Source organism: Neophocaena asiaeorientalis, unplaced genomic scaffold, assembly GCF_003031525.2.
Source record: "Neophocaena asiaeorientalis asiaeorientalis breed wild unplaced genomic scaffold, Neophocaena_asiaeorientalis_V1.1 scaffold388, whole genome shotgun sequence".
Classification (NCBI taxonomy): Eukaryota; Metazoa; Chordata; class Mammalia; order Artiodactyla; family Phocoenidae; genus Neophocaena; species Neophocaena asiaeorientalis.
Genome location: NW_020172738.1, coordinates 882,176 through 909,303, shown reverse-complemented (window position 1 = coordinate 909,303; position 27,128 = coordinate 882,176). Strand labels below are relative to the sequence as shown.

The following is a 27,128-nucleotide window of genomic DNA, read 5'->3' as shown; positions in this document are numbered from 1 at the left end:
GGCCGTGAAAAGGAATGAAGTACAGGTACATGCTACAACATGGATGAACCTTGAAAACATAATGCCAAATGAAAGAAACCAGGCATAAAAGGCCACGTAGTGTATGATAGATAAGAAAGTCAATTAGTGGTTGCTAGGGGCTACAGGGAAGGGGAAATAGGGAGGGACTGCTAATGGGTATGGACTTTCTGTTTTGGGTGATGAAAATATGATAAAATTAGGTAATGGAAATGATTATATTATACAACTCTTTGCATATACTAAAAACCTCTGAACTGTACATTTAATTTATTTTCAATTATCAATAATCATGCCTTGGATAAGCCTCATTGGCTATGATACTGCAACTGTGCAAAGCTTGAATTGTACATTTTAAAAGGGAGAATTTTATGGTGTGTGAATTATATCTCAATAAAACTGTTACTAAAAATCAATACATGTAATCTATCATATTAACAGAATAAAAAAAATGTTTCATTGTATGATCCCATCAGTTATTACAGAAAAGGCATTTGGAAAAATATCCAACACACATTCATACTAAAAACTCTCAGCAAACTAGACAAGGAGAGGAACATCGTCAGCTTGATAAAGATCATGTACAAAAAACCTACAAGGGATAGGCACATAGATTAATGAGACAGAATAGAAAGCTCAGAATTAGTTCCACACAAATATGCCCAATTAATTTTTGACAGAGGATCAAAAACAATTCAATGGAGGAAGGATAGCCTTTCAGGAGATGGTGTTGGAGGAATTGGGTGTACACAGACAAATGAACCTTGACCTAAACCTCATGCCTAATGCAAAAGTTAACTCAAAATGGGTCATGGACTTAAATATAAACTGTAGAACTGTAAAACTTACAGATCAGAGCGTAGAATACTTGCATGATGCAAGGTTAGTAAAGAGTTCTTAGACTTGGCACAAAAAAAGCACAGTCCACATCAGGAAAGATAAATCGGTTCTCATTAAAATTAAAAGCTTTTTCTGTGGAAGACCCTGTTAAGAGTCTTTAAGATGAAAAGACAAGCTAGACTGGGAGAAAATATTGCAAACATATCCAACAAAGGATTAGTATCTACAGTACATAGAGAGCCCTTAAAACTCAACAATATAAAACCAATCCAGTTAGAAAATGGGCAGAAGACATGCTACAGATGGTAAATGCACAAGCAAAAAGATGTTTAATATCATGAGCTACTAGAAAATGTGAATTAAGTCCACAGTGAAATACCAGTACATACCTATCAGAATGGCTAAAATAGAAGGAAAAACCAAAGTTGGTGAAAAGTTCCGCGCGATACCAAATGCTGGTGAGCATGCGGAGAAAGTGACTCATGCACACTTTGCTAGTGGAAATGTAAAATGCACAGCCACTCTGGAAACACTTCCGCAGTTTCTTAAAAGGCTAAATGCAGCCATCATACAGCCTGCTAATTGCATTCCTGGGCATTTAGCCCAGAAAAATGAAAACTTATGGTTCACACGAAAACTTGTACACAGATTTTCATAGCAACTTTATTCATAACATCCCCAAACTGGTAACAACCCAGATTTCCTTCCATGTGTGAATGGTTGAACAAGCTGTGGTACATCCACATCATGGAATGATACTCAGCAGCAAAAAGGAATGGACTGTTGATATACACAACAACAGCACGAATCTTCAGGAAATACGCCGAGTGAAAAAAGCTGGTCTGAAAGGTTTACATCTGTATGATTCTGTTGATATCACTTTTTAGGAAAGACGTATTTTGGAAACAGAGAATAGGTTTGTAGTTACCAGGGACTGAGGGAGGTAGGGCAGGTGGGAGTTGGGTATGATCGTTATTAAAAGACGGTTTGAAGGATCCTTGAGGTGATGATAGCTCTCTGTCTTGATTGAGGTGGTGCTTACGTGAACCTACACGTGTGATAAAATGGATGAGAACTTCATGAGTACGAGATCAGTGCATTGTATCAATGTCAACATCCTGGTTTGGGTGTTGTACTATAATTTTGTAAGATTTTACCATTGGAACTTAGGTAAAAGGTAGATAGCATCTCTCTATTATTTCTTACCATTGTGTATTAATCAGCAATTATCTCTAAATACAAGTTTAGGTTTTTTTTAGTAAGAGCCACCAGGTGAACACAGAGGAGAAAATAATTAATTTTGCATGAGGAAACTTTGAAGCCAGTTAATCTTTGAATTTGGTCATGAGGGATGAATAGGATTTCCAAAGGCTTTTGTCTTATTATTATTTAAAAAAAGAAGAAGAAGGGGGGGGAAAAAAGCAATTAACACTGTTCCTGACATCCTCTAAGAAGACCTCTCAGGGGATATGTCTGTATGGCCCTTGAACTTGTGTCAGTAACCTTAGGCTGCGGTGAAATTCAGGAAAATCTGAGATTGTGAGTTAGAGGGCAAGAACAGAATGTTTAGATAGGGGAAGATGAGTAAAATTTGGACATTAAGTGCCTAGAATAACCAAAAGGAGATGTCCATGAGGCAGAAAGCAAAACGAGCCTGGCACTCAGGAAAGAAGTCTGGGCTGCCGATACCTATTTAGGTGCATGAAGTAGTAGTTAAAGCCACAGAGTGAATGAATATACCTAGTAAGCCTACAGTCGGAAAAGGAAAGAGGACCAGTGATGGACTGTGAAGAACTCCAACGTTTAAAGGGTGGAAGCTTCTTAGGAGAAGGTGGGGAGTGGGCTGCAGAAGGGAAGATATTAGAAGAGTTAAAGAAAAAGGAAAGGCACAGTTGGTGACAAGTTCCAATCGAGGGTGAGCTGCCCTGTGCTCTGGAACAGAAGTCACTGCATTTGGTCATCAAGTCCTTTTCTTTGTCTTTTGAATATCTCATGAGTTTTTTCGTTGGCGTGATGAGAGCCAAAGCAGGCTGTAGTCAGTCGAGGGGTGAAGGGACGTGAAAACGTAGGGGTGCGAAGTGGAAACATCCCTTTCAAGGAGCTTTGCTGCACCAGAGGTGGTGAGAGGGAGCTTGACAGAAGCAGGGTCCTCAAGATGTTTTTGAGAATGAGGAGGATCGGAGCTTGCTGGCAGGCAGTGGGTAAGGCGCCGCACACATTTCTGGACTCCTCTTTGGAAATTGCCTTCAGAGCCTAAGGCACATTTTCAACAATGGCCAATCTTCATCTTTTGAGAATGCGTTTGAGTTTTGGAAACAGCCAAGTCAATTTAGAGCCAAGAGTGGTAAATCAGGTGGGTGATCAAGCTGGATAATACAACTTCAAAAAAAAATAAAGTATAATTATAAAGTAGTAAAACTGATTTTCTCGTGAAGCTCATGAATTGGCTTAGAAAGTAGTTCTTAAAGAATTCCAAAACCCTTTTGAGCAGTTGTGGCATTATGTGAATAAGTGTGCAGAGTCCCTTTGTAACTTTCAGAGGAAGAGACTGGCGTGCATGGAAGTCCTGTTATATGTGTGAAAAAATTGGTTTTGTTACATATATTTACTCATACTGTGCAAATGTAAAGTTTCCCTATAATCTTTTTGCCTGAGAGGTGACCTAGTGGAATTATACCAAAGTTTGTATGTGGGAGAATCAAGAGTTTCAAATTGTGATTGTTTAAACAGTTCTCCTGTGGTCTTACAGATGTAATTAGAATTCCTAGGATAGGAGTGTTCCCACAAGCATAATAATACTTTAAATGTGTGTTCAATTATCCTTTTCTATAGCCATATTTAATCGTTTCTTTTTGAAACAGAGTTACTTTGAAAATATTAAATCACTAGCATAATCTTGACTGTTGGTCAGACCTGGGACAGTGCTGGGCATGTAGTAAGTACTCACTGGGTGTCCCTTTCCTGTCGTCTCTGCCTTGGGGCTTGATACACGCTGAGGACACACAAAGAGAAAGATCAGTTCCCTAGTAATAGATCATCTCCATTAATGTTCATCCAAAAATATACAGGATGAAGAAAATTAACACGTGTAAAAGTTTGAAGTTTGCATTTAGCTTTGTCGTTAATGTGGCAGATTTACATACACCAAAACACATATTTAATTGAGTGCACCTTTTATACCTCTTTATATGTTTAATTATTTTATACTTAAGGATTACCTTATTTAATCATTCAAACAATCCTGTGAAATAGTTATCCCTGTTTTACAGATGAAGAAACTGTGGCTCGGATGAGTGTAGTCGCTTGCCCAAGGTCACATGGCTGAGAGGGGCAAAGCTTGGACTTGAATTCAGTTTTGCAGTCTAGGAATCTCTTAACCACCATCTCCATGTTTCTCCACCTTAAACCCACACTCTTGATAAACATTTTTAAAAAATCAATCAAAAAAACACCAAATCAATCAAAAACACCACATACTTCCCCTCCCCATATTGAGAAAGGAGAAGTTAGAGCCTTCTTCAAAACCCTACTGGTCAAAAAATGTTATAGCATTGTACTTTGTGTAATTTGAGTTACAGAAGCAATCTTTCTAAAAGTTAATTTGTTTTTGAAATAGAAACTTGAGGGACTTCCCTGGCGGTCAACGGTTAAGACTCTGCACTTCCACTGCAGGGGGCGTGGGTTCGATCCCTGGATGGGGAACTAAGATCCTGCATGCTGCACAGTGCGCCCCACCACCACCCCCCCCCAAAAAATAGAAACTTGTTGTTGATACTCTGCCATGCCCTCCCTCTGCTTTCCAGCACCTGGTGCCCCCAGGAGTGGGCAGGGTGGAAGCATCGGCTGTAACATCCTGTCATGGCTTGCTAACGAGAAAGCCACGACGAGTTAGCCATTCTAGGAAACTTCCCACAGCTGTTGCATTAATTAAGACTTTTGGTCCCGAATAACAGAAACCACTGGAGCTCACTTAAGCAGAAAGGGGAATCTGTTTTAAGGATCCTGCGATGACTCCCAGAATCCAAGGGCAGCGAACCCAGAAAGGCTTCTTCATCTCTGCCTCTCACGCTCTCTATACGTCGGCTTCCCTCATTCATACTGGCCTCTTTGGCTTCCTGCTCCGCAGTGGGATGGCTGCAACCTAAGAGCTGCCACAGTCACCCAGAGGGAGCCTGATATCTCTCTCCATCTTCTCCCCTCACATACTTTCCTCCTTCTCACACTCTCCCTTCTCTGTCCTAATTCCGAATTCTAGAGTGAGAATCAAGTTTGCCCTGCTCTGGGTTACATGTTGGTTTGGGAGAGGGAACGTCAAGACAGATAACAATCCACCACAGTTCTGTTCCCTCCTACCTTTATACATGATGCTACTGGTTATTTTTCTATCCCAGGAGTTTGAAAATTTTAAATGACCCTGATATCACAGGGGTGAAATACTAAGATGCAGGTTTCAGAGACAAGTTTGGCTTGAATCCTCACTCTGCCACTTACTAGGTATGTGTTCTTGGGCAAGTTACTTAAATTCTCTGAGCCTTTCTTTCTTTACAAGTTAAAAGGAATGTACAGTTACTATATTTCTCATGAGGTCATGCAGGGGTTAAATATAACAACATGTAGAATGCTTACCTGTAGAATGCAGGTCTAGCATATACTATGCTTGATAAAATATTGCCCCTTCTTTCTTTCTGGTGAGCATTAAGACACATTGCCTTACCAAAAAGATGTTTGAGGTATATGTAGAGTACAAATCTCACACTGCCTTCTGCCCTCAAATTCTGTTCCCTCTAACCCTTTGGCCCCTTTTCATCTACCTTTGCATATCAGTATATTCATAGTCCAAAGGACTTGGGGTCTAAACCTAGAAAATTCTCTAGGGCCATATTCCCAGGCCATAGCTAGAGGTCCCGAGACATCATCTGAAGTGGAATCTACTCTCACAGATAGATGGTACTTCTGGTAAAGGGACTATTAGCTCTACCACAGCCCCAGTCTTTTGTCCCATGGTTAGAGTTGAAGGGGCCCACTTAAAGATTCAATTCAGTAAATATTTATTATCTTTACTATTTGCAAGACCCTGAAATAGGTATTGTTGGAATTGCAAAATATGTAATTGAAAGAAATAGTCCTTTCCGTCAAGGAGAATAAAGTCTGAAAGAAGAGGTGATGGATCTACACAAATCGCTAATTCAGGATGTTTAGTACAACTGGCTTACCAAGGCCCCATGTTAATGTAGACAAGTCATCTTAAGGAGGGGTGAAAGAAGAAGTGATGGATCTACACAAATCGCTAATTCAGGATGTTTAGTACAACTGGCTTACCAAGGCCCCATGTTAATGTAGACAAGTCATCTTAAGGAGGGGTGAAAGAAGAAGTGATGGATCTACACAAATCGCTAATTCAGGATGTTTAGTACAACTGGCTTACCAAGGCCCCATGTTAATGTAGACAAGTCATCTTAAGGAGGGTGGAAAAATCGTTTGAAGCCAGATCATGGAGGCTATTGAACGCCAAGCTGAGGACTGTAATGTCAGGATAGCTGGAAGCCAGTGAGGATTTTTGAGAAAGGAGCGTGATCTAATGCTGTATTTTAGGAACTTTATCCTGGTAGTCAAATGCTAAAGGATCTGAAAGGCAGGAGAGCAGGAGAGGAGGCTGGAGTCTAGCTGGGGAGCTGCTTCAGTAGGAAGTGAGGGTGGGATTATGAATTCGGACCCAGTCCAAGACTTGGTAAAGACTAGAAGTTGGGGATTGGGCTGAGGTAGAGGGAGTATGCGGGGTGACTTGAACCCTGAAAGTGCAGGAAGAAGTGTAGACTGTAGATGGGGGTCACCTGGGGTCCCTTGGGAGCTCCTCCTCTCCTGAAGATGGGGTGCGAGTGGAGAAGTAGTGCTCCCATGTTTCACTGCACCCTGCGGCCAAGGGAGCGCCAACTGTAACTAAGGGTGCTGCATTAGAGCTTGACTTGCCCTGCCCACCTCATAGGGAAACTTTGTGGGTATTTGTTTTTTATAAATTTATTTATTTATTTGTTTGTTTTTATTTTTGGCTGTGTTGGGTCTTCATTGCTGCGTGCAGGCTTTCTCTAGTTGCGGCGAGCAGGGGCTACTCTTCGTTGTGGTGCACGGTCTTCTCATTGCGGTGGCTTCTTTTGTTGCAGAGCATGGGCTCTAGGCCTGCGGGCTTCAGTAGTTGTGGCTCGCGGGCTCTAGAGCACAGGCTCAGTAGTTGTGGCGCATGGGCTTAGTTGCTCTGCGGCATGTGAGATCTTCCCGGGCCAGGGATCGAACCCGTTCCCCTGCATTGGCAGGCGGATTCTTAACCACTGCGCCACCAGGGAAGCCCCTGTTTTTGTTTTTTTGAGAAAGGAAAACTAGATGAATTTCGGTACCTTATTTGGAAACTCTCTGGAGCAAACAGTAATTATGGACACATTTTCATCTAAAGTCTAAGTACTTAATATTAAAATCAGCCAGGAAGTCATTAGCAGGCTGCTTTTTCTTTTTTTTTTAAACTGTAGAATCCCCTCTGTGAACAATGAAACAGAATTTTGGCCCCAAATTAATATTTAAAAGACATACAAGACTGGAGTTTGCTTTCCCCATTAGTGAGAAGAAAGAATTTACGCTGTTTAATAACAGAGTCCTTGATCATCTTAAAATATAGCTGAAATTTATTTTGACATTTTTGTTTGATTATATTGGTGGTGTTTTATTCAGCAGCAAATTTAATAAAAATGCTGGTATGTATTTCTTAAACAAGTCTCTCAGCTCACTAAACTGAGACTCACTTTCTAATGCTCTCAGTACTTTGCAGAGCCGTGCAGGGTCTAATAAGGCTCATTCATGGTGCTTTAATCATGCTCTTAATAAAAAACAGTCATTTGGGGAATACGTTTTCCAGGCAGTTTCCTTGCCCCCTGGGGGAAATATTTTGAGGCCTCCCAGTGACCATGGGATTAAAAGTCTTGACAGGGAAGTCCTAGAATCCTTCAAGAACTAGGCCTTTGAAAGATTCATTGTTACGGACTCTCCCTTTGAAAGAGACCACTTTATCTTACTCCTAAACATCTATAGGACAGACATAGCACTTTCTGAAAAGAAATTCTGGGTGATGTGGAAGAGTGAACGTATGTAGGTAATCCAGTACGGGTAGTGTGTGATTTGAAGAATGATAGTTCCATTTTCATGGTTGCCATAACGATCACACAGTTGTGCAAAAAATGTGTATAGCTTTTGTAGACGGGAGCTGGCACTATTGCAATGATTCTTCTTGTATCAGAACAACTGTTTTCAGATCTGAAAAATAGGGGTGGCTTAACCCTTGCCCAGTTAGCTCAGCGTGCTCCCTGAGAAGGCTCTTTGGATCTCTGGGGCTGTTGAAATGTATTCACCACTTACATTTGCATTTTAGCCTGATAAATGGATTGAGAATTAAGGATGATGATCCTTCCAACAGCAGGTTCTGAATTCCTGGCTTGGGAATTCAAAGGATGAGAAAAAAAAAAATGCTGTTCCTCAGATAGAAGTATAGGAGAGATGCCTAGACATAGTTAATTCCTTGACCTTGTGACTATTCTTAATTCCGTCCACTAGAATTTAAATCCATTAAATACTGGCCTTTACCATTGTGTTTAAGTCTCTGATAAAGTCATATTAAAGTTTGATTACATTTTCTGTTTTATTTTAATACATTCATTATGTCTGTTCTGGAAATTGCAAAGCAAATTTAATAGCATAGTCTTTTAAAGTGAAAATATATCTATTCATGTTCCCTTTTCGGCTACTTTTCCTATCTTTGGATACTCATTCCAAAAGAAAGTACTTGGGACTTGACTTTCTCTGACATACTAAAGAATATCCATTTGGAATAAACTTGATGTCAGAACTCTGTATGTGGATTTTCAGGTTGAGGGTGAAAAGTTGTCAGATTTGGGTTCGGTACCTAAAAACGAAGTCATTGACAACTTAGTCAACCACAGAGAAACTTTTCTCAAAGAAATTTGGGGGTAATTAGTAGTTCAGCAAAAATGCTTCTGGGGTGTTTAAATCTTAAGATAAAGTATGAGACTAAGGGTACGTAGAAGAGATGTCAGCTTCCATTTGAAATAAAACTTCTTGGCTTGTTTACTTCTTTTAACACCTTCTCTTTTGAATTCCTGTTCTATTAAATCAAAGTTCTGCAGTTCTGTGACCTTAGGCAAATTATTTAATCTCTCTGAGCCTCAGTTTCCCCATCCATAAAACAAGAGTAAAAAATAATACCCACCATTATTATAATTCTAAGAGAATCACCTTTCAAGAGATTCTAGGAGATGTAGAAAAAAAGTGTTTTTAACGAGAGCAAGATTTCCCATATTTTGAAGTGAAGACCTCTAATATGTTAATACTCTGCGAAGATTTTGCACATAGGAGAACTTTTTATGCCTAAACTCTAAACATTATATTTAGAGGCTTAAATATTTGATCCCTCTGTGGGAGCATTTCCTGTAAGCTTACTGCTACTTCATTTTGTCCGATTTTAAAACTTATATCAGTCAGTGTTCTTCTAGCCTGTTTTAAAGTAACCCCAATGTGATATTTTAAATCTGGGTCATAGGAAGACTCTACTACCCAGAGGTAAAAGAAGAGAGAGAGATGTTCAGAGAGTGCTTCGGGTAGAAGGACTTTCTGGGCGCCATGGGACTCGGCTGCTCTCATTTCTCCCTTAGGTGTGCAGAGCTGCATTCTGAACACCTGCGAGCCTAGGTTTAAGACTTCTTGGACAGGAAGTAAAAGAGAGCAGAGGCCAAGCCATTCGTATCTACATATAAACTCTCTTGGTTGAGTTGTGCCCTGCAGTTCGGGGCCTTCAGGTAAACTAACTTGGTGGCTTCCAGGCCTTTGCTGTAGCTCTTCCTTTTGCCCAAGTCCTTCTTTCTCCATAAAGCCCATGGCTCACTCCTCACCTCCCTCAAGTCATCTTCAAGTGGCATCGTCTCATTGAGGCCTCTGCTGACTACCCTATTTATAATTGTAGTCAGCACTTCCAACCTCCCTTGCTCTGTTCTAATGTTTCTTTTCTTTTTCCTCCACAGCACTTAATTATAATACTGTTTATTTTCTAGCTTCTCCCCCACTAGAATGTAAGTGGACAGGATTCTTTGTTCTCAAATGTGTCGCAGACACCTAGAGCAGTAAATGCCTGTAAATATTGAATGAAGGAATTGTGGCCTTCTTCCTCTTAACCTCTGATACCTTCACGTTGACATTGTACTGGTTCCTACAACTTCAATTTGTGCTTGACACAAAATAAGTGAAAATTTATGAAAAGAGCTACAATTACACATAGTTTTCAGCCATTTAGAACAAGAAAGGGATGGGCCTATTTCTTGGGAAAATTCATGGCTGCAGGATTGCATGGCGAAAGAGGGATCCAGCTAATTCTTTGTGGCTGCAAAGGGCTGAATCGTGAAGTTTCTCAGAATCAGATTTCAGCTCAGCTTATAAAGGTACTTTCCAATAGTTCGGGCTCCTGTCTGAAATTGAATGGACTGCCTAATAAGTCAGTGACTTATCCCCTTATCCTGAGTACTCAAGATGTGGGTTGATCTGTGTGATTGATTCTGGTTCGGAGACATTTGGGGGATAAGATTTGGACTAGGGTGAACTCTGAGGAGCTTCCAACTCTGTCGATTCTATGATTCTGGCCACTGAACTGATATGGAGTAATTTCCAGGATTTATTGTTAAGTGAAAAAGTAAGTTGCAAGAGAGAATTTATAGGATTCGACTGTTCGTGTTAGAAAGAAGAGAAAATGAGAAAAAATATATATCAAAAAGAAAGCAGAAATGCAAAAAAGAATAAACCAGAAAATGATGAAATAGTTATCACTGGGGGGTAGGAATAAGGTAGGATAGAGATGAGAGTAAGACTTCTCTCAGTATACTTTAACTTTTGAACCATTTAAATATTCAACAATAAAATTAAATTTAAAAGGAAATAAAAGCAAAATCTCTAAAATCGACATAAGACAATAACAAATGGTACTATTGTTTATCAAATGTATAGCATTACTACACAGAGAAAAAAAGGATTCAGGTAACTTTTGGGCACTATGCTTTTTGAGCACTTTGTATATCCTTAGTGACTATACTCTAACGATAAAACTCCAAAGAAATCTTCATAGATACTTGGTTGCTAGTGGATACTGGGATTGTATTTCTGAAACTGTTTTAAATATTGAAGCCGTTGGGAGCTGAGGCTCTCAGTGGAAGAATAAAAATATAAATACAGAATGCGGGAAGAGGAGGAAGACCTCTGTAGTATTAGAGTTCAGTTGGAGGTGTAAATGTGACTCACGACCTTTAAGCAGTATATTAGGTTGAGCCACAGGAAATTGCCAGTTTTAGGCTGTAACTAGTCCAATATCAACAATTTCATATGATTTAACTCAGTATTTTCTAATTCAGCTCACTAAAAGGGCCTAGAAGTAATGACACCTGAGTCGTAATGAGCATAGCGATCTAGAGCCCTGTGTTGGCTTCTACATAACGTTCATTCGCCACTGAAAGAAACCTGGGCTCCTTAGGGACATGGTGATTATTAGCCTGGGCAGGAAATGTATAAGGTGAGCCTGAAATAGTTACTGTGCCAAACAGCACAGAAGTGCTCCAAGACTTGTGGAGACACATTGCAAGGACGCAGGGGATCACTTGAAAGGGCCTCCACCAACCCCATTTGGGATAATTTGAGTATCAGAAAGAATAGTAATAGTAATGGATAATACATTTAATTTTTTTTAAGTCAGTGAATCTGTAATAATACTCAAAAAGAAACCAAAAACGAACAAACAACAAAGTAGGGTCAGTGCAGGAAAAGCTCTTGACAGAAGAGTCAGCTCATAAATACAGACAGTAGTATAGGATTAGAGAATCACCATTTTACAACTTGCAAAGTTATGATTGATTCAGGCAAAAAGCATCAGTGGAAGCTAGAATCACTGGCTGAAAGGTTCTTTGAGAGCAGGATATTCACATGATCTAAAAGTCTTATTCCACAGATTACTTATTAATTATAAAGAGTAAAAGGTAGCCTTATAATAGAAAGCTCTGGCTATTAGCACCTTAGCAAATCACATCTGGCAACCTCACAGTCTGTGCCTTCTGCAGGAATGCAGTACGAAGCGCACACTATCCCCTGTGAAGTATTCACGGCAAAAGTTCACCGTGAATCTAGTCAAGACTTAAAACCTAACTTTCTGTTTGTTGGAAATTCAGAGAGGATTAATTTTGCCACGTTTGATTTATTTCTGTCCTTTCCTCTCTTTCTCCTTCCATGAGGAAACAAGCTGATAAATCTAGAACGTGAGACATTCTACAAGACAACTGGCCTGGACTCTTCAAGAAAACAAAAGCAGTGTTATATTTTTTAAAAATAATAAATAAAGATAGAGGAATTCATATACATTAAACAGACTAAAGAGACATGACTACCAAATACTGTGTAAACCTTGATTAGAGCCTAGATCAGGAGGAAAACAATTTTGTGAGACAATTGAAGACATTTAAATATGATCTGTAAATTGGATAGAGGAAATTAATCTTAACTGTGGTGGTGGTAGTATTCTGGTTCTGTAGAAGAATGCCTTTATTCTTAGAAAACACACGCAAAAGAATGGAGGGGTAAAGTGTCATGATCTGTACTACATAATTTAAAATAGTTCAGATGTAAAAAAAAAAGAGCTAGGTATATGAAGGGAGGAACAGAGGGAGGAAAAGGATAAAGCAAATATGTCAAAGTGTTGACATCTGATGAATCTTAATGAGAGGTACATGAATGTTAATTTTACTATTCTTTAAATTTTCCTGAAAGTTCAACATTTTTCAGAATGAAAATTGAGGGGAAGAAAGTTAATTTTAACATATTCTCTAAGTTTAAACCGTGGCTTTCCTGGCCCATGCCGTGGCCTCTGGCTCCCAGGGTACCAGGCCAACCTTGTCCTGTGACCTCTGCTCCAGGGTGTCGTTTTTTTGAAGTATAAAAAGAGGCACAGAATGGAGAGAGGTTCAGTGAGTGGGTGAGTAAATGAATATAACAAGGGAGACCATTTTAGTCATTTCTGATTCCGTTCTCATCTTATCACAGTCCTTTGGAAAGTAACCTAATCACTACATTCACTTGGTCTAGAATTTTGCTAAAGCTTGAGGTAGACCTTTGGTGGACCCTAGATTAAAAACCCCTAGCTGGGTGAAAAGAGCCTGCCCAGAGCATTGCCTCCATTCTTTCTGTTCTCTCTATGGCCTCCTGTGTGTCGTTTCATCACTGTGGGGAAGTGGAGGGACAGATGGACCAAGATCTCCTTCTGCTTTAAATAGACCTCAGTCTTTTTCTGTTCTGAAAAATCTGTGGTTTGTGTCAGACTTTTTAGCATCTGTTGTGGCAGTAGAACTGAGTAAAAGAGTATTAACATATCTACAGCTGCCATCAGAAAAAATAAACGGTCCAGCCCTGCTGCACTAAGGGGCGCTGATTCAGGTTCGAATGATGCTCCCTGCTCCATGGCCTTCGAGAGGAGAGGTCGGCGCATCCCTGAGGAGAGTCAGTGTGAAAGGGAAGCTCAGACGAGTTCAGCATCTGACTTGGCTGGTTCATCTTAGCACCCATCTGGCTGGACTCCCTGCACGGTGCTCCGTAGAGACGCATCACATGGTTGAGTGCTCCAGCTTTTTAGTTACTTTTCCTGCTCCAGTTTACATAAAATTATCTGGTTTCTATATAAACTCTGATACCATCTAATCTAAGAAAGTGGTAAAAAACTGTACTCTTTATCCTCCTAAAGTTATTTCTTAAATATTTTCCATCCCTTTTCACCCATTCGCCATCATTGACCCAGATCCTCCTCACCAGAATTGCTTGTGAACAAGGAGACAAACCCAGAGTCACGGACAGAGGAGGGCCTCTATAAATTTTGTTAGTCTGGAATTGATCCCTGAACCACAGTTTGTAAAACACTGTTTTATGAGAAAAGAAGATGGGATGAAGACAGAAAAGGACACCCTTGGAAACAATAACACTGTGGTGTGACCACAGGGTTGGATGCCAGGCGGTCATGAGTTCTAATCCTAAATGTATTTCCCAAGTCACAGTGGCAGAATTGAATGGAAAAGTGCTAAAGAGGCCCCTTTGGTGATTTTTTCATTAGCGTATCCATCAGCTATTCATTACATGTGTGCCTTCAGTGTGCTGGAAGAGATACACAGATAGGTCAGGATCAGAGCCAGACCTTGAGGAGCTCTCAGCCTTGTCACAGTGATGAGACATGTCCATAAGTAACCGTCAGCATGCCAGGGGTAGTGGTCAGCGCCATTGAACTAGGGCAGGTTGCAGGCATGGGCAGGGCAGCTGGGGGAGAGGCAGCTTCTACTCTCTGGAGCCATGAAGGTTCCCTGGAAAAAAGATGGCATTGCAGCCAGGCCTTTAAAAGTGGTAGGTCTTAGACACTGGAGATTGGTGGGATAAATGTCCTAATGTTGGGAACAGCACGAACAGTGTTTCAGGAACCAGAGAGTGTAGAGAAAAGTTTGTCATACTAGGTACACGTTGGGAGTGTGCAATCTGACTAGAAAAATGCAGGCCGGGGCCATATCATGAAAGGCTTTGAATTCTAAGCTGAGTTTCTATTTTAGTCAGTAAAGAGTTGATGAAGGCTTTTTTACCAGGCACATGCTTTAAGACGATTAATCTGGCAGTAGCCATGACCTTGGGAGAGCAATTTCTGTGATGTCGTAGGGGCCATGGCCGAAATCCAGTGAGGTGAATGGTGACAATGTGGTGAGTAAATGTTGCTGTGGAGACTAGACAGCTGCCTCCAGCTGCAAGGAGGTAGAGATGTTGGTCCCCTGAGGAGGAAGAGGATGCAAGGTCAGAGGAAGGGTGTGTGAGTGACAGAAGAACAGAAGTTCTTTCTGTGCTTTTGTTGTTCCCTGGGATTCTTGGCCAGGTCATAATGGATTATAGAAGGCTTTTAGTTATTCTTCACGTGTTCTTTTCTCGGACCAATGGCTTTGAGTAAAACAATCTTCGAAGTTTTCTGTCCCTTTAAAAAGTTCGACTAAGCCCTTCAGTCACGTGCCTTCAGAAATTTTGGTTACATAACGCTGCTCTGAATTGGAATTCTGCAGCCTCATGCACTGGAGCCTCATTCTTTCCCTCCCCCACCTGGCACTTTATTTTCTGTGGGTCAGGGTTAGCTTCTTTCTAACCATTGTTGCGGAACTCTTTAAATATTTGGTCTCACAGGTTCTAAAAACTGGCAGGCCAGGCTGCTCCCTGCAGGTTGTGAGACCAAAGCCTTCCAGAAAAGGAGCCAGTAAAATCCCAAAAGCATGTTAACGGAGTGTAACTGCTGCATGGAGCACTGCCCCTGTGGGGCCGGGCTCCCAAGTGCTGAGGGCAGCAGCCCGCAGCCGCTGTGGCCCACGACCAGAAGGAGCCCTCATGCACCACATCGTGGCCGCTTCGTAATTGTGGTGATGACAACAGATTAAATCACTGGCTCTCAGCACTGAGGACTGGGGTTTGTCAGGGTCACTCACTGTTCCCTTGCTTCTCCCAATTTTCCATAGCGAGAGAGCAAGTTTGGAGTCCACTGCTACAGTACAAATACTTGCTGGGAGCTCTCCAAGTTTTACTCTGTCTAGAAGTTAGTTCTCTTAGTAGCCTATACTGAATGTCCGTCTTTCTTCCAGCATCCCCTCAACACATGATTCTGAAATGTAACTCCTCAATATATGTGTGTATGTTTTTGTACCCTGGTTTGTTTGGTTTTTTTAATGATTTAAGGCCACTTGCAGATATACATATAATGCAATGAATAATTTTTAAATTCGGCTACAGGGCAAAAGGGTTATATGAATAGGAAAATTAGGTACACCCAGGATAAAGGTTAGTTCACAAAGTTCAAACTACAAGTGAGATCCTCTGGAAACAGATCACACATGTTTTTCTGAGTTTCCTAGCAGGCAAAGCAAAGAAGGAAACTTAAAAGGATAAAATTCACATATGTGTAAGGTACAAGCACACCATCAGCTCAAGAGAAGAAGAGCGAGTCCTTGCACTGCATAAACTTGCTCCTGAAGTGCTCGTGAAAGGGGCACCGAGTGAGCAACGGAGCAAGGCCCTCATCAGCTTCCCTGCAGCAAATAGCATAGACATTTGTTTGACTTCTTGCAGTATTCCATGGGGTAGGCTTGGTGCTAAGGCCCCATGTGAGAAGGACTCCACGGGAGGCCTGTGCAGGGTGTTTCAGTGTAGTTTATCACCTTTCAAAGGTGTCTGGGAGATTCTGTGCCACAAAAAAAGTGCCAAGATCAAATGGGTCTGTCAAGAACTGTGTGATACCAGCATACTGAAGGCTCTGAGAAGTCCTACTATTAAAAAATTGAGACTTCCCTGGTGGTGCAGAGGTTAAGAATCCACCTGCCAATGCAGGGAACACAGGTTCAAACCCTGGTCTGGGAAGATCCCACATGCCATGGAGCAACTAAGCCCGTGCGCCACAACTACTGACCCTGCTCTCTAGAGCCCACAAGCCACAACTCCTGAGCCTGTGTGCCACAACTATTGAAGCCTGCTCGCCTAGAGCCCATGCTTTGCAACAAGGGAAGCCACTGCAATGAGAAGCCCACGCACCACAACGAAGAGTAGCCCCCACTCGCTGCAACTAGAGAAAGCCCGTGCGCAGCAACGAAGACCCAACACAGCCAAAAATAAAATAAATAAAATAAATAAATTAAAAAAAAATTGGCTCAGCATTTACCAAACTGATTTAATCACAAGACCTTTTTAAAAAAATTAAAACACTTACTGGGAAACACTGATCTAAAACAGGGATCAGCAAACTGTCTCCTAAGGGTCAGATAGATACTTTAGCGTACTGTCCCTGTCAAAACTACTCCACTCAGCTCTGCCATTGTATCCAAAAAGCATGAGTGTATTCCAATAAGGCTTCATTTATGTATACTAAAATTCGAATTTCGTATAATTTTCACGTGTCACGAAATAATATTTTTCTTCTTTTTTTTTCAATCATTTAAAAAGACAGAAACCATTCTTAGCCTGCAGACCATTCAGAAACAGGTGGCAGGCCCAATTTGGTCTGTGAGCTATAGTTTACTGACCCCTGATCAAAAATAATGTTTGGATGGTATGTCTTCCAGCAAGTTTCCCTGAGTACCATTCCTCAGAGTTTTATTTTTATATTATTTTGTGTGTGTGGTGGTTAATTTTTTTTTTAATTTAAAAAATTTTTATTTTACTTATTTTTATGCAGCAGGTTCTTATTAGTTATCTAGTTTATACATATTAGTGTATATACGTCAATCCCAATCTCCCAATTCATCCCACCACCCCCGCCTCTCCCCCCTTGGTGTCCATACATTCTCTACATCTGTGTCTCTATTTCTGCCCTGCAAACCGGTTCATCTGTACCATTTTTCTAGATTCCACATATATGCGTTAATATACGATATTTGTTTTTCTCTTTCTGACTTACTTCATTCTGTATGACAGTCTCTAGGTCCATCCACATCTCTACAAATGACCCAATTTCATTCCTTGATGAGTAATATTCCATAGTATATATGTACCACATCCTCTTTATCCGTTCATCTTTCGTTGGGCATTTAGGTTGCTTCCATGAGCTGGCTATTGTAAATAGTGCTGCAGTGAACATTGGGGTGCATGTGTCTTTTTGAATTATGGTTTTCTCTGGGTATATGCCCAGTAGTGGGATTGCTGGGTCATATGGTAGTCCTATTTTTAGTTTTTTAAGGAACCTCCATACTGTTCTCCACAGTGGCTGTATCAATTTACATTCCCACCAACAGTGCAAGAGGGTTCACTTTTCTCCACACCCTCTCCAGCACTTGTTGTTCGTAGATTTTCTGATGATGCTCATTCTGACTGGTGTGAGGTGACACCTCATTGTAGTTTTGATTTACATTTCTCTAATAATTAGTGATGTTGAGCAGCTTTTCATGTTCTTCTTGGCCATCTGTATGTCTTCTTTGGAGAAATGTCTATTTAGGTCCTCTGCCCATTTTTGGATTGGGTTATTTGTTTTTTTAATATTGAGATGCATGAGCTGTTTATATATTTTGGAGATTAATCCTTTGTTGATTCGTTTGCAAATATTTTCTCTCATTCTGAGGGTTGTCTTTTTGTCTTGTTTATAGTTCCCTTTGCTGTGCAAAAGCTTTTAAGTTTCATTAGGTCCCATTTGTTTATTTTTGTTTTTAGTTCCATTACTCTAGGAGGTGGGTCAAAAAACATCTTGCTGTGATATATGTCCAGAGTTGTTTTAATTTAGACTTTTATGTTTCTGGCTTAAGAGCAGATTTTCTTAAAAAAGTGTAGTAGAGGATTGGTTTGAGTGCTTACAGGCTAGTCTAAGGTTTTTCTCAGAAACGATGTGTGGGCCCTCTCAAAAATGACATCTGCAAACTAATAGTTGAAGCCTTAAAGTTTTACTGTGTCACACATGGCTGAATTGATTTGAGGCTGGAAGTGTTTTAATGGGCATTATTATTCATTCATAGAAATAAAAGTCTCAAAACACCCAGAGACATTTGATTTTAAGAAAATATAACTTCCCACTCAACTCTCCATGTAAACCAGTAAACTGTGGCCCCCATCAAACTAAGAGTATTTTTTATTTTAACTTGAGGAACGTTCTTTCAGTTTCTTATGTTGTCATTATGATGGTTGATGGAGAACCCAAACTTTCCCACCGCCAAGTCTAACATTTCAGTTTCAGCTCAACGGGTATTTATTGAGTACTCAGGATATACAGTGCATTTTGCTGGCTTCTATGGGGGATACAAAGAGGAACAAGAAGCAGACAGCTCCCTCTTTACCTTATGAATCAAGTTCAAGATCCTCACCAATTGAGAGCCCATTACCATGGTATCAGGATTAATTTCACTTCCTTGTCTCTTCCTGTCAGCATGCATGCATTCATTCATTTAACAAACATTTGTGAGTTGCAACCTCTGTTCATAGCACTGTAGCACAAAGCCCTCCAAGAGCGTGCTTTCCAGGGTACATCGGTGTTTCTCTTTTCCTCTGGCACTCTTGTATAATTACAGTTTCTTTTACATAGTGAAACAAGTTATTTCTTTATCTCCTGAGACCTCAGCATTTATGTTCCCCACACTGTATGTGCCTATTCTTGAGATGTTTAGTGAGAAGAGTGAATCTTCTGGTGAAGCACCCTTCCTGGGACTGTGCTCTAAGTGCTCTTGTCCCTCCACCTGAGGGGCACCCACCTTTCCCTGTCCCCTTTTCTTGGTGTACCAGTGAGTATATAGTTTTACCAGATTCATCATTTTAAAGCTATTAGCTGTATTGAGCAATAGGAGTCTGTAAGACTGTTGAATATCCTTATAAGCATTATTATGTATCTGATTATTTTTTGATTGGAGGAGATTTTATGCAGTGTTAATTTTTTCCACTTATAATAGTAATACTAATCATAGTGCGAATTTGAAAAATATGGACAAGTATAAAGGAAAAATATTAATCCATAATTCTACTACCCATCAATCAATTCTATTAACAGTCTTTTTTTACTTTCCTTGATTCAGAAATCACATTTAAAATTTTTTAAAATTTAAATTAATAAACAGTAAAATTGACCTTTATTTGTTGTACAGTTCTTTGAATGTTGACACGTGTAGGTTCACGTAGCCACCACCACTATCAAGATACAGAAAAGCTCCATTCCCTCAGAACAAGCACCCCTTTTTAATCCCACCTTCCCCAAGCCCTGAAAATCACTTATGTCTCTGTTATATAATTTTGTCTTTTTGAGAATGTCATATAAATGGAATCATAGACTATATAAGCTTGTGAGAGTGGCTTCCTTGACATAATACCTTTGAGATTCATCCAAGTTGTTGCATGTATAGTAGTTTGTTCCTTTTTGTTGCTCAGTGGTATTCCATGGTGTAGATGTACCATAGTTTAGTTATCCATTTATCCACTTACCATTTAAGAGTCTTTTTTAAAAAAACATCTTGACATTTCTGAAATCCTGAAGTACTTTAAAATCAATGTATATATTTAACGTGCTCGGGGTTTTTGTTTCCCCAAAAAGCTATTATTGAATTGATAGTGTGTCCTAGAATTAATACTGTCTTAGAATCAAGGTATTATGGTGGTGAGATGATCAGTGTGGAGGATCAGAGAGGGCTGGTGAAGGGTTATCAGGAATAAGGGAACTGAACAGTAAGGGGACAGGTAAAGGAAGGCCTCGAGAGGTTTGCAGCCCGGCGCCCAGAGCTGCTTGGCAGCCTGTGAGGGCTTTGGGGAAGTTTTGAGCAGAAGAACAACATAGGAAATAAGACTTTAAGAACAAAGCCAACTAGTTGTGGTGACTGCCAGGATGTCCACCATCATGAGTGTTGATGAGGCGGGAGGGGACCGGGGAATGGCAGCAGTGGGGCTGATAGTACTGGAGGGAGTGGAGGAAGAACTTGAGGAGAGTGCAGTGGGGGCAGGGAGTGCTGACTAGAGAGCCTGTGTGTGGGGAAGGGAGGGTGGTTCCTGCTAAACACCCTGACTTCCAGGCCAGTGCCTCGGAAGACGGGGCAGGAGGTGTGGAGAACTTAGGACCGACTGCCCAAATCTTAGTTATTTATATGGTGTGAATGGGTAGGTTGTGTGGGTCATGTTATTTGGGAAATTCTAAAGCAAAATGAGAACGTCCAGGGGCTTCACAGATTAAGAATGAGGTGTGCCTAGGGATACTGTGTGGAGATAAAGAGGCATAGGGTGTACTCAATTATGTGAGCCTGGATGAAGTATATGATTATTTCATGGAAATAAACTGTGATTAGGGCCATTTCCAAGTAGAATGGCATCATGGCTGATTGTATGGGCCCAAAGTTTTCTGCACAACCTGTTCTTGAGTCCCATCTCCCTGTGTCACAAGCTAGACGGTTTATTCTTTGGCACACCCCACTTTTGCAAGATAGGAGAAGGAGTAGTAAATCATCCTCATATGATCCTTGAAGGACAGGTTCCCATCAGCCACTGAGGAAGAGGGAGGCAAAAGAAAGAACTGACTGTTGGAGAGTAATTTGCCAAAGGGACGTGCCCCTCTTGTCAGGTAACTTCTTGGGAAGCCCCATTCATGGAAGCCGCCTCACTTCCACCCGCTCACACCTGTTCTAACTCAGGATCAAGGAGAAGTAGGGCCCAGTCAGCAGAGAGAAAGAGAAAGACACTCAAGAGACAGTACGGAGCCTTGTTATCTTCCCCCAGTTTGCATTTTATTAAAGATCCCCTGTTAGAGAGACAAGAGAGAAGTTACTCCCCACTTTGTCTACCGTTTATACATTTGCAAAAGAGCCGTTCTTTAAAGCTGTACTACAGTGGGATAAAGTTTCTGTTATTTGTGGCCTTGCTAATTATGTCTTCAATCTTCCCTAGAAAAGACTGTGTCTTCACCATCGACCCATCAACTGCTCGAGACCTCGATGACGCCCTCTCCTGCAAGCCCGTCGCTGACGGTAGGATGGAATCTTCTCTCCCCCTCTAGGTGGCAGGCAGCGGGCACCCCGGTGTGGCCACCCTGGCTGCCGGGTACTCCCTGAACTTGCCGTAGGCCCCTGAGCCTACACAGCATGCGACCTAGAGATTGTGCTCCTGACCGACTTCAGTGAGCGTGAGAATAAGAAACGTCCTCTTGCTAGGACCCTTCTCGGGCCTCAGGAGGGACAGCAGTGAGGGCAGAAGAACTAATTTCAGGCCCGGCCCTGCAGGAGGCTCCAGTGAGGGCATAATGTGTTAAAGAAGGCCCCTAAGCTCTGCTTCGGAGAAGCACAGAGTTTTTTTTACCTGAATTGAACGACACACTGGGGTGATTCAAGGGGTGCTGTCCAAAGACGTGCTCAGCAGAGGCGGCAGGAACACCTCCCCTGAGGAAGCCCCTCACGGCCTGAGCTGGAGAAGCTTGCTCTGCCCCGTGTAGGTCTTCATCTGTCCAGCAAATTGCAGAAGGCAGCTGTTAGAGGCTCCCGAAACATTCTTTGGGGATGGAGCCAGGAAGGAAAAAGTGGGATTTGATGCTACTGGTCTTTGAAAACTATCATAGCGGGAGGGGGAAATGTGTGAGGTGTGAGAAGAGCAAACCCTAGCCACGCCCTTCCTAATGCCCCTCCAGATGAGCCACTTAGAGTCTGGAGCTGCTTCCTGCCCCTCACCGGGGTGGGGTCTGGTGACTGCTGTGGCTTTAGTCATTCCCGATATGGCTTTGGCACTAACGTGGCCTTTGATGGCTTGCCCATGACGGTATGCAATCCTGCGGCTTCAGTCTCCCGCACAGTGTTGGTGGCCCAGTGGCCTGGTCTTGGCAAACACTGCACAGATGTTCACATATTCCATTAATGCAAAAAACTTCATGGGCTCAGCGTGTTGTCTCTTCTCCATAAAAGACAGTGAGGCTCAGTAGATACAAAGCTGAGGGACAGAAAACATCACTGCCCAGAAATGCTTTTATCTTCTTTTAATGAGTCTTCCTTGAAACTGTGGGCAATTGTGCTCAGTGTTTTCAACTAAAGAAAATTGAAAGGAAGATAAAACATAAAGAGAGAAAAGTTCCCATGGAAATTTCAGAGGAATTATATATTTTTTAAATCTGAACTTTAAGCAGCCTACTTAAAAAAGCAAATACTATGTTGGTTTCTTATATCCCGAGCAATCTTTGCTGCATGGAGAGGCTTGGGCATATCACTCTCACATCCACTTCTCTGAGTCCCAGTTGAAAAGTGCCCCCCCACCCCCGGCAGAAAGCCAGGTGACACTGGACCTCACTTCCTGTATTTCCTTCCTCTCCAGCTTCATAGCCCTGCTCTGTTTGTAGCCTAATGCTTGGAAACAGTTGCTACATTTATTTTGGCACGTCTATAGTCGTTAATGGTGGAAGGGTAGGCCTAATCCCTGTTACCCCAACTCAGCCAGCTCACACGATATCCCCCTTGCAGGGGCACCAGGGAACAGGCACGTGTCTTGCCCCACTCACCCCGCACACTACGTGTCGTGTCTAGGGTACCAGGTTACCAGCAGAGGCTTCATGTAGGGAAAAGGTGGAGCAGGAAGGATTGACTGGGGACAAGTTGTACATGTTTATAGATTTCCAACCGAAGAATATGCTTTGTCAGACAGTCGAAAACCAATTGTTTTCAACGTGCTGTTCAGGGAGAGCATTCATAATGAGGGAAACCATTTAGCAGTGCAAGATGAAGGAAAAGGAGAGGAAGCAGAGGCAGAGAAATGAGTCAGAGAAACATTATAATTGTTTAGAGATGTAGGTAGAAGAAACTGAACTGGAGGTGGTGGCGTTATTATTAATGGGGGTGGGGAGGACAGCTGTGAAGAAGGGGTAATGACAGAAAAGAATCAGTGGAAATGGATTTGGAGTTGAGGGAGGGGAATCCAAGACGGGGCAAAAGTTTCAACCTGGATGGCGAGGAGATGGAATCGACAAGTTAGAAATGGGGAAATCAGGAGGACCAGCTGGTTTCGGAGAGAGCATGTCTGCATGGAGCTGTCTGTCTGATGATGTGTGTTTATATAAGCTGCTGCAGGTGCTCTGCAGAGGAGGCTAAATGCGTGCAGTCCATCGAATCCTATACAGAGAGCCATGAAGAAGAGTAGATAACTCAGCAAAATGCAAACAGTGATTTTATTAGGATGACGGGTTCATAAGGGATTTTTCTCTTTTCCCTAGTTTCCAAATTTTTATAATGTGGTAATAATAGGTTCATAATGAAAAAATTTTGTAATAAAAAAAAATTATGAGGTGCCAGAAATCACAGGCTGCCCAGTAGCCGCTGCACCAGGTGATCAGATACCTCCCGTCTGCTTAGTTATTCTTGCATTCCAGGGGAGTAATTAACATCTGGTCATTGGACACGGCAGAGCAGCAGAAAAGGGACACGGCAGAGCAGTCGGGGAAGAGTCTGCAAAGGCCTGAGTTGGGCAGTCAAGCGTTTTTATGGTGGCACTTCTACAGTTGGCCTTTGTGACAGCTGTTTCCGCCAAGGCCATTTATCCAGGGAGATGAAAAGTGAAAGTCAGTTCCAGCTTGGATTGGGGTGAGGCTGGCTGAGTTCAGGCTCTGGTAGTTACCAGTTCATGTCGGTTCTTGCTTAGAGGAAAAAAAGTTTAATGTTTCAAAAAGCAAATAATGTTTTCTGGGCATATTTACGTCATCTGTAACCATTTTTATTTAAAGAAAATATAAAGGTTAAACTTTCCTTTGGTCCCATTGAAATCATCTGAATGACTCTTCTGTGAAGATAAAACGCACAGACAGAAGTAACTTATTTAGTCCTTACTCTCTCTTTCTGTAGAGTTCAGATGAACCCCCAGGACTTGTTACCAGTATCTCCTATAGGTGCGAGATTTAGACATTACGGTCTGCAGGTGAATTCTGCAGAAACACAGTGACACCTCCTCCCCAGTAGGTCATGTTTAGGTTGGAAGGCTGAGGAGGGGGTGCCCTCTACCCTTGAGGAATCTCAGCTTTGGAAGAGATTCTACCAGTCATCTAGCCCGGTAATTTTTCACCTCTTACAGCCCATAAACACACTTGAGGGCAACATTCCCATGAGCATTAACCAGCCCGCTAACTTTAACATGGAGTCTTTCACTTTAGCTCAAGAAGGTATTTAATAATGTAAGTGAGTAAGACTGGTTATAATGATAACCCAGAACCTAAAGACAGTAACTCACACACTCCAGTGTTTGATTACTGTAACAGACCTTTGCAACACACCGCACAGTTGACCTCACCGCTCAGGTGTGGGAGTGCCACAGTTGTCACATCACCCTCCGGTTTTCAGATTACCTCTACAGCATCTACTCACTGAATATCCAGGTTGCACTTTAACTGTCTACCTTACAGGCAGCCCATTTGGCCTTAAGATTGCGTGACTATCAGGAGATCCTTCCCTGTAATGATCTGAAATACCACTGTCTTCCTGTAATTTTCCACTCGTTGGTCCCATGCATGCCCCTTGGGAGCCTATAGAATAAGTCTCGTCTCTCATGTGACAACTCCTCAGATACTAGATAATGGCTGTCATGTATATCTGAATTACAGCTTCCCAGTTAAGCGTCCTGTATATTTTTCTATGTCCTGTAGCGTATTAAATTTGAGCCCATTTCCCATGTCACGGTGTTACTTCTGCCTTTATGAGCTCTGAGGTAAATGGCTGCCCGTATCCAGACTTCTCCTCCCTGGCTGCCAGGCCACGGTGACTCTCTCCCAGCCACTTCCAGCCACCTGTTCTGTTCAATTAAACCTGCATTATTGCTTTGCTCTAGTCTCTGAGAGAGGAAATTATCAGTCAGACAAGTCAGGACCTTTATTCAGCTTTTAGTTGATTCAGGCTCCCAACAGATCCTACAGGAAATTGATGTTCCCTGCTTCTCTGGCGTCTTGTTTCTCTAATGTTTTGTTCTGTAATGAGTGCTCTGCCATTGAACATGGCAGGGTTATCCTAGCCAGACCTTAGAAATGAAGGATTGGAGAAAGGGGGAGTGGGGACTGACTGCTAATGGGTTTGGCGTTTCTTTGGGGGGTGATGAAAATGTTCTGAAATTACTAGCTCAGAGTTATACTCTGTGAGCATACTGAAAACCACTGGGGGAAAATGAGTGAATGGATGAATGAATTAAGAATAAATAAACAAATCCATTCATCCTTGAGGCTTTTTGGAAATTGGAATTTACACCTTAATGATAACTTAGCAGAAGTCTTGATGGATTGCCTGGGCTGGATACCCAGAGTCGTATCCCTCTTACCCATCTCTCCTCCTTGCCACCTTCACCTCTGAACCACGAAAATCCCACCCAAGGAGCGCACCCCTGTGCTCAGCCACCTGCTCGTCTTTCCCACCCCCACAGAGGGCAGCCATCTGACTCAAAGTAAGAGGGATGTGTCCTACTGTCCAGGTATGAGAAAGTGCTCAGGTCATCATCCAGCCTGAGGGACCTCGGGAATGCACACTACCTGCCCTGCTGTAGGGGGCGCCAGACTTCCTGCTGGTTTGCCTCTTGTCTGGGAGGAGGCAGTAGGCCTCCCTTCCCTGAGGAGGATGGACTAGGCAGCTCTGTTCCTGGGAGCCCTTCTCACTTAGGAAATAGGAACAAGAGACTAGGAGAAAGTCTGTACGAATTTCACAGAATTCCTACACTCTGGACTTCCCCGTATGGTTGTATGTGTCACCTGCTGAGAGTTCTTGTCACGAGTGATCTTCTTTGGAGGCAGTGAGGAAGTAGGAGCTGGAAAGACTGTGCTCCCCTGGCTTAGGCTGGAGAGCCTGAGCAATAGGATGGATGGTAGTAATTTTAATGAGCAAAGAGCAGAGACGAAGGCTCTGGATCTGTTGCTGGGAAGGAAGAGAGCATGGGTGGGCGTCCTGGAGCTTACGAGTACAAGGTTCCAGCAAATCGCAGCAGCCAGGCCAAACCCTCTTCCTGGGCTCTGTTCTCACCTCTGGGAAGATCTTATCCCACCAGGCATTCACCGCAGCCCCTTTATGTTTCCCTTTGGTTTGGCTTCCTCCTCTCACAAACTTAAGTCTCCATCCTGTAAGACCTTCCTCAGCCGCCTACAGCCTCAGGAGTGTTCACACCTTCCTTTGTCCATCAGGACACCTTGAAGAGCAGTCTACTTGCTGCGGCTCCTTTCCTGCTTCCCATTTATTTCTTACTCCCTCTGCTATGTGGCTTCAGAAAGTTCAGTGACACAGGTTGTCCCTGACTTCAATTCAGCAAACCATATGCGCAGTGTTTGGCTTTTCATCTACTCTTCTTTGGACTTAGGGGGCTCTACTTGCTCTTTTTTTTTTTTTTTTTTTTTTTTGCGGTACGCGGGCCTCTCACTGTTGTGGCCCCTCCCGTTGCGGAGCACAGGCTCCGGACGCGCAGGCTCAGCGGCCATGGCTCACGGGCCCAGCCGCTCCATAGCACGTGGGATCTTCCCGGACCGGGGCACGAACCCGCATCCCCTGCATCGGCAGGCGGACTCTCAACCACTGCGCCACCAGGGAAGCCCCTCTACTTGCTCTTGGTTGTAGTTTTTGGACTACTTTTCTCTACTTGCCTTCTTTAACTCTTCTTCTCTGCTCCCTCGCTTCATGGGAGTCTCCAGTCCCCTTGCTTCTGTGCTCTTCAGCCTTTGAGCTCTGTTCCCTTTGCCTGCATTGCTCTTTCCCTGG

At 42.4% G+C, this 27,128-nt stretch overlaps 1 protein-coding gene and 1 pseudogene across 5 annotated transcripts in view; one reads left to right on the top strand and one right to left on the bottom strand.

Moving 5' to 3' along the window:
* The window catches only part of DIS3L2 (DIS3 like 3'-5' exoribonuclease 2), a 370,907-nt gene that overhangs the window by 203,239 nt on the left and 140,540 nt on the right, over nucleotides 1–27,128 (top strand). For all 5 annotated transcript variants that reach the window (XR_003002632.1, XM_024740590.1, XM_024740587.1 and 2 more), the window contains one exon: nucleotides 21,331–21,410. Coding sequence is in view for 4 of the 5 variants with exons in the window: in XM_024740590.1 (XP_024596358.1) it covers nucleotides 21,331–21,410 (80 nt within the window). In the remaining variant the exon portion in view is untranslated. The remainder of the gene's footprint in view (nucleotides 1–21,330; nucleotides 21,411–27,128) is intronic.
* LOC112396764 (uncharacterized) lies at nucleotides 230–359 on the bottom strand (annotated as a pseudogene).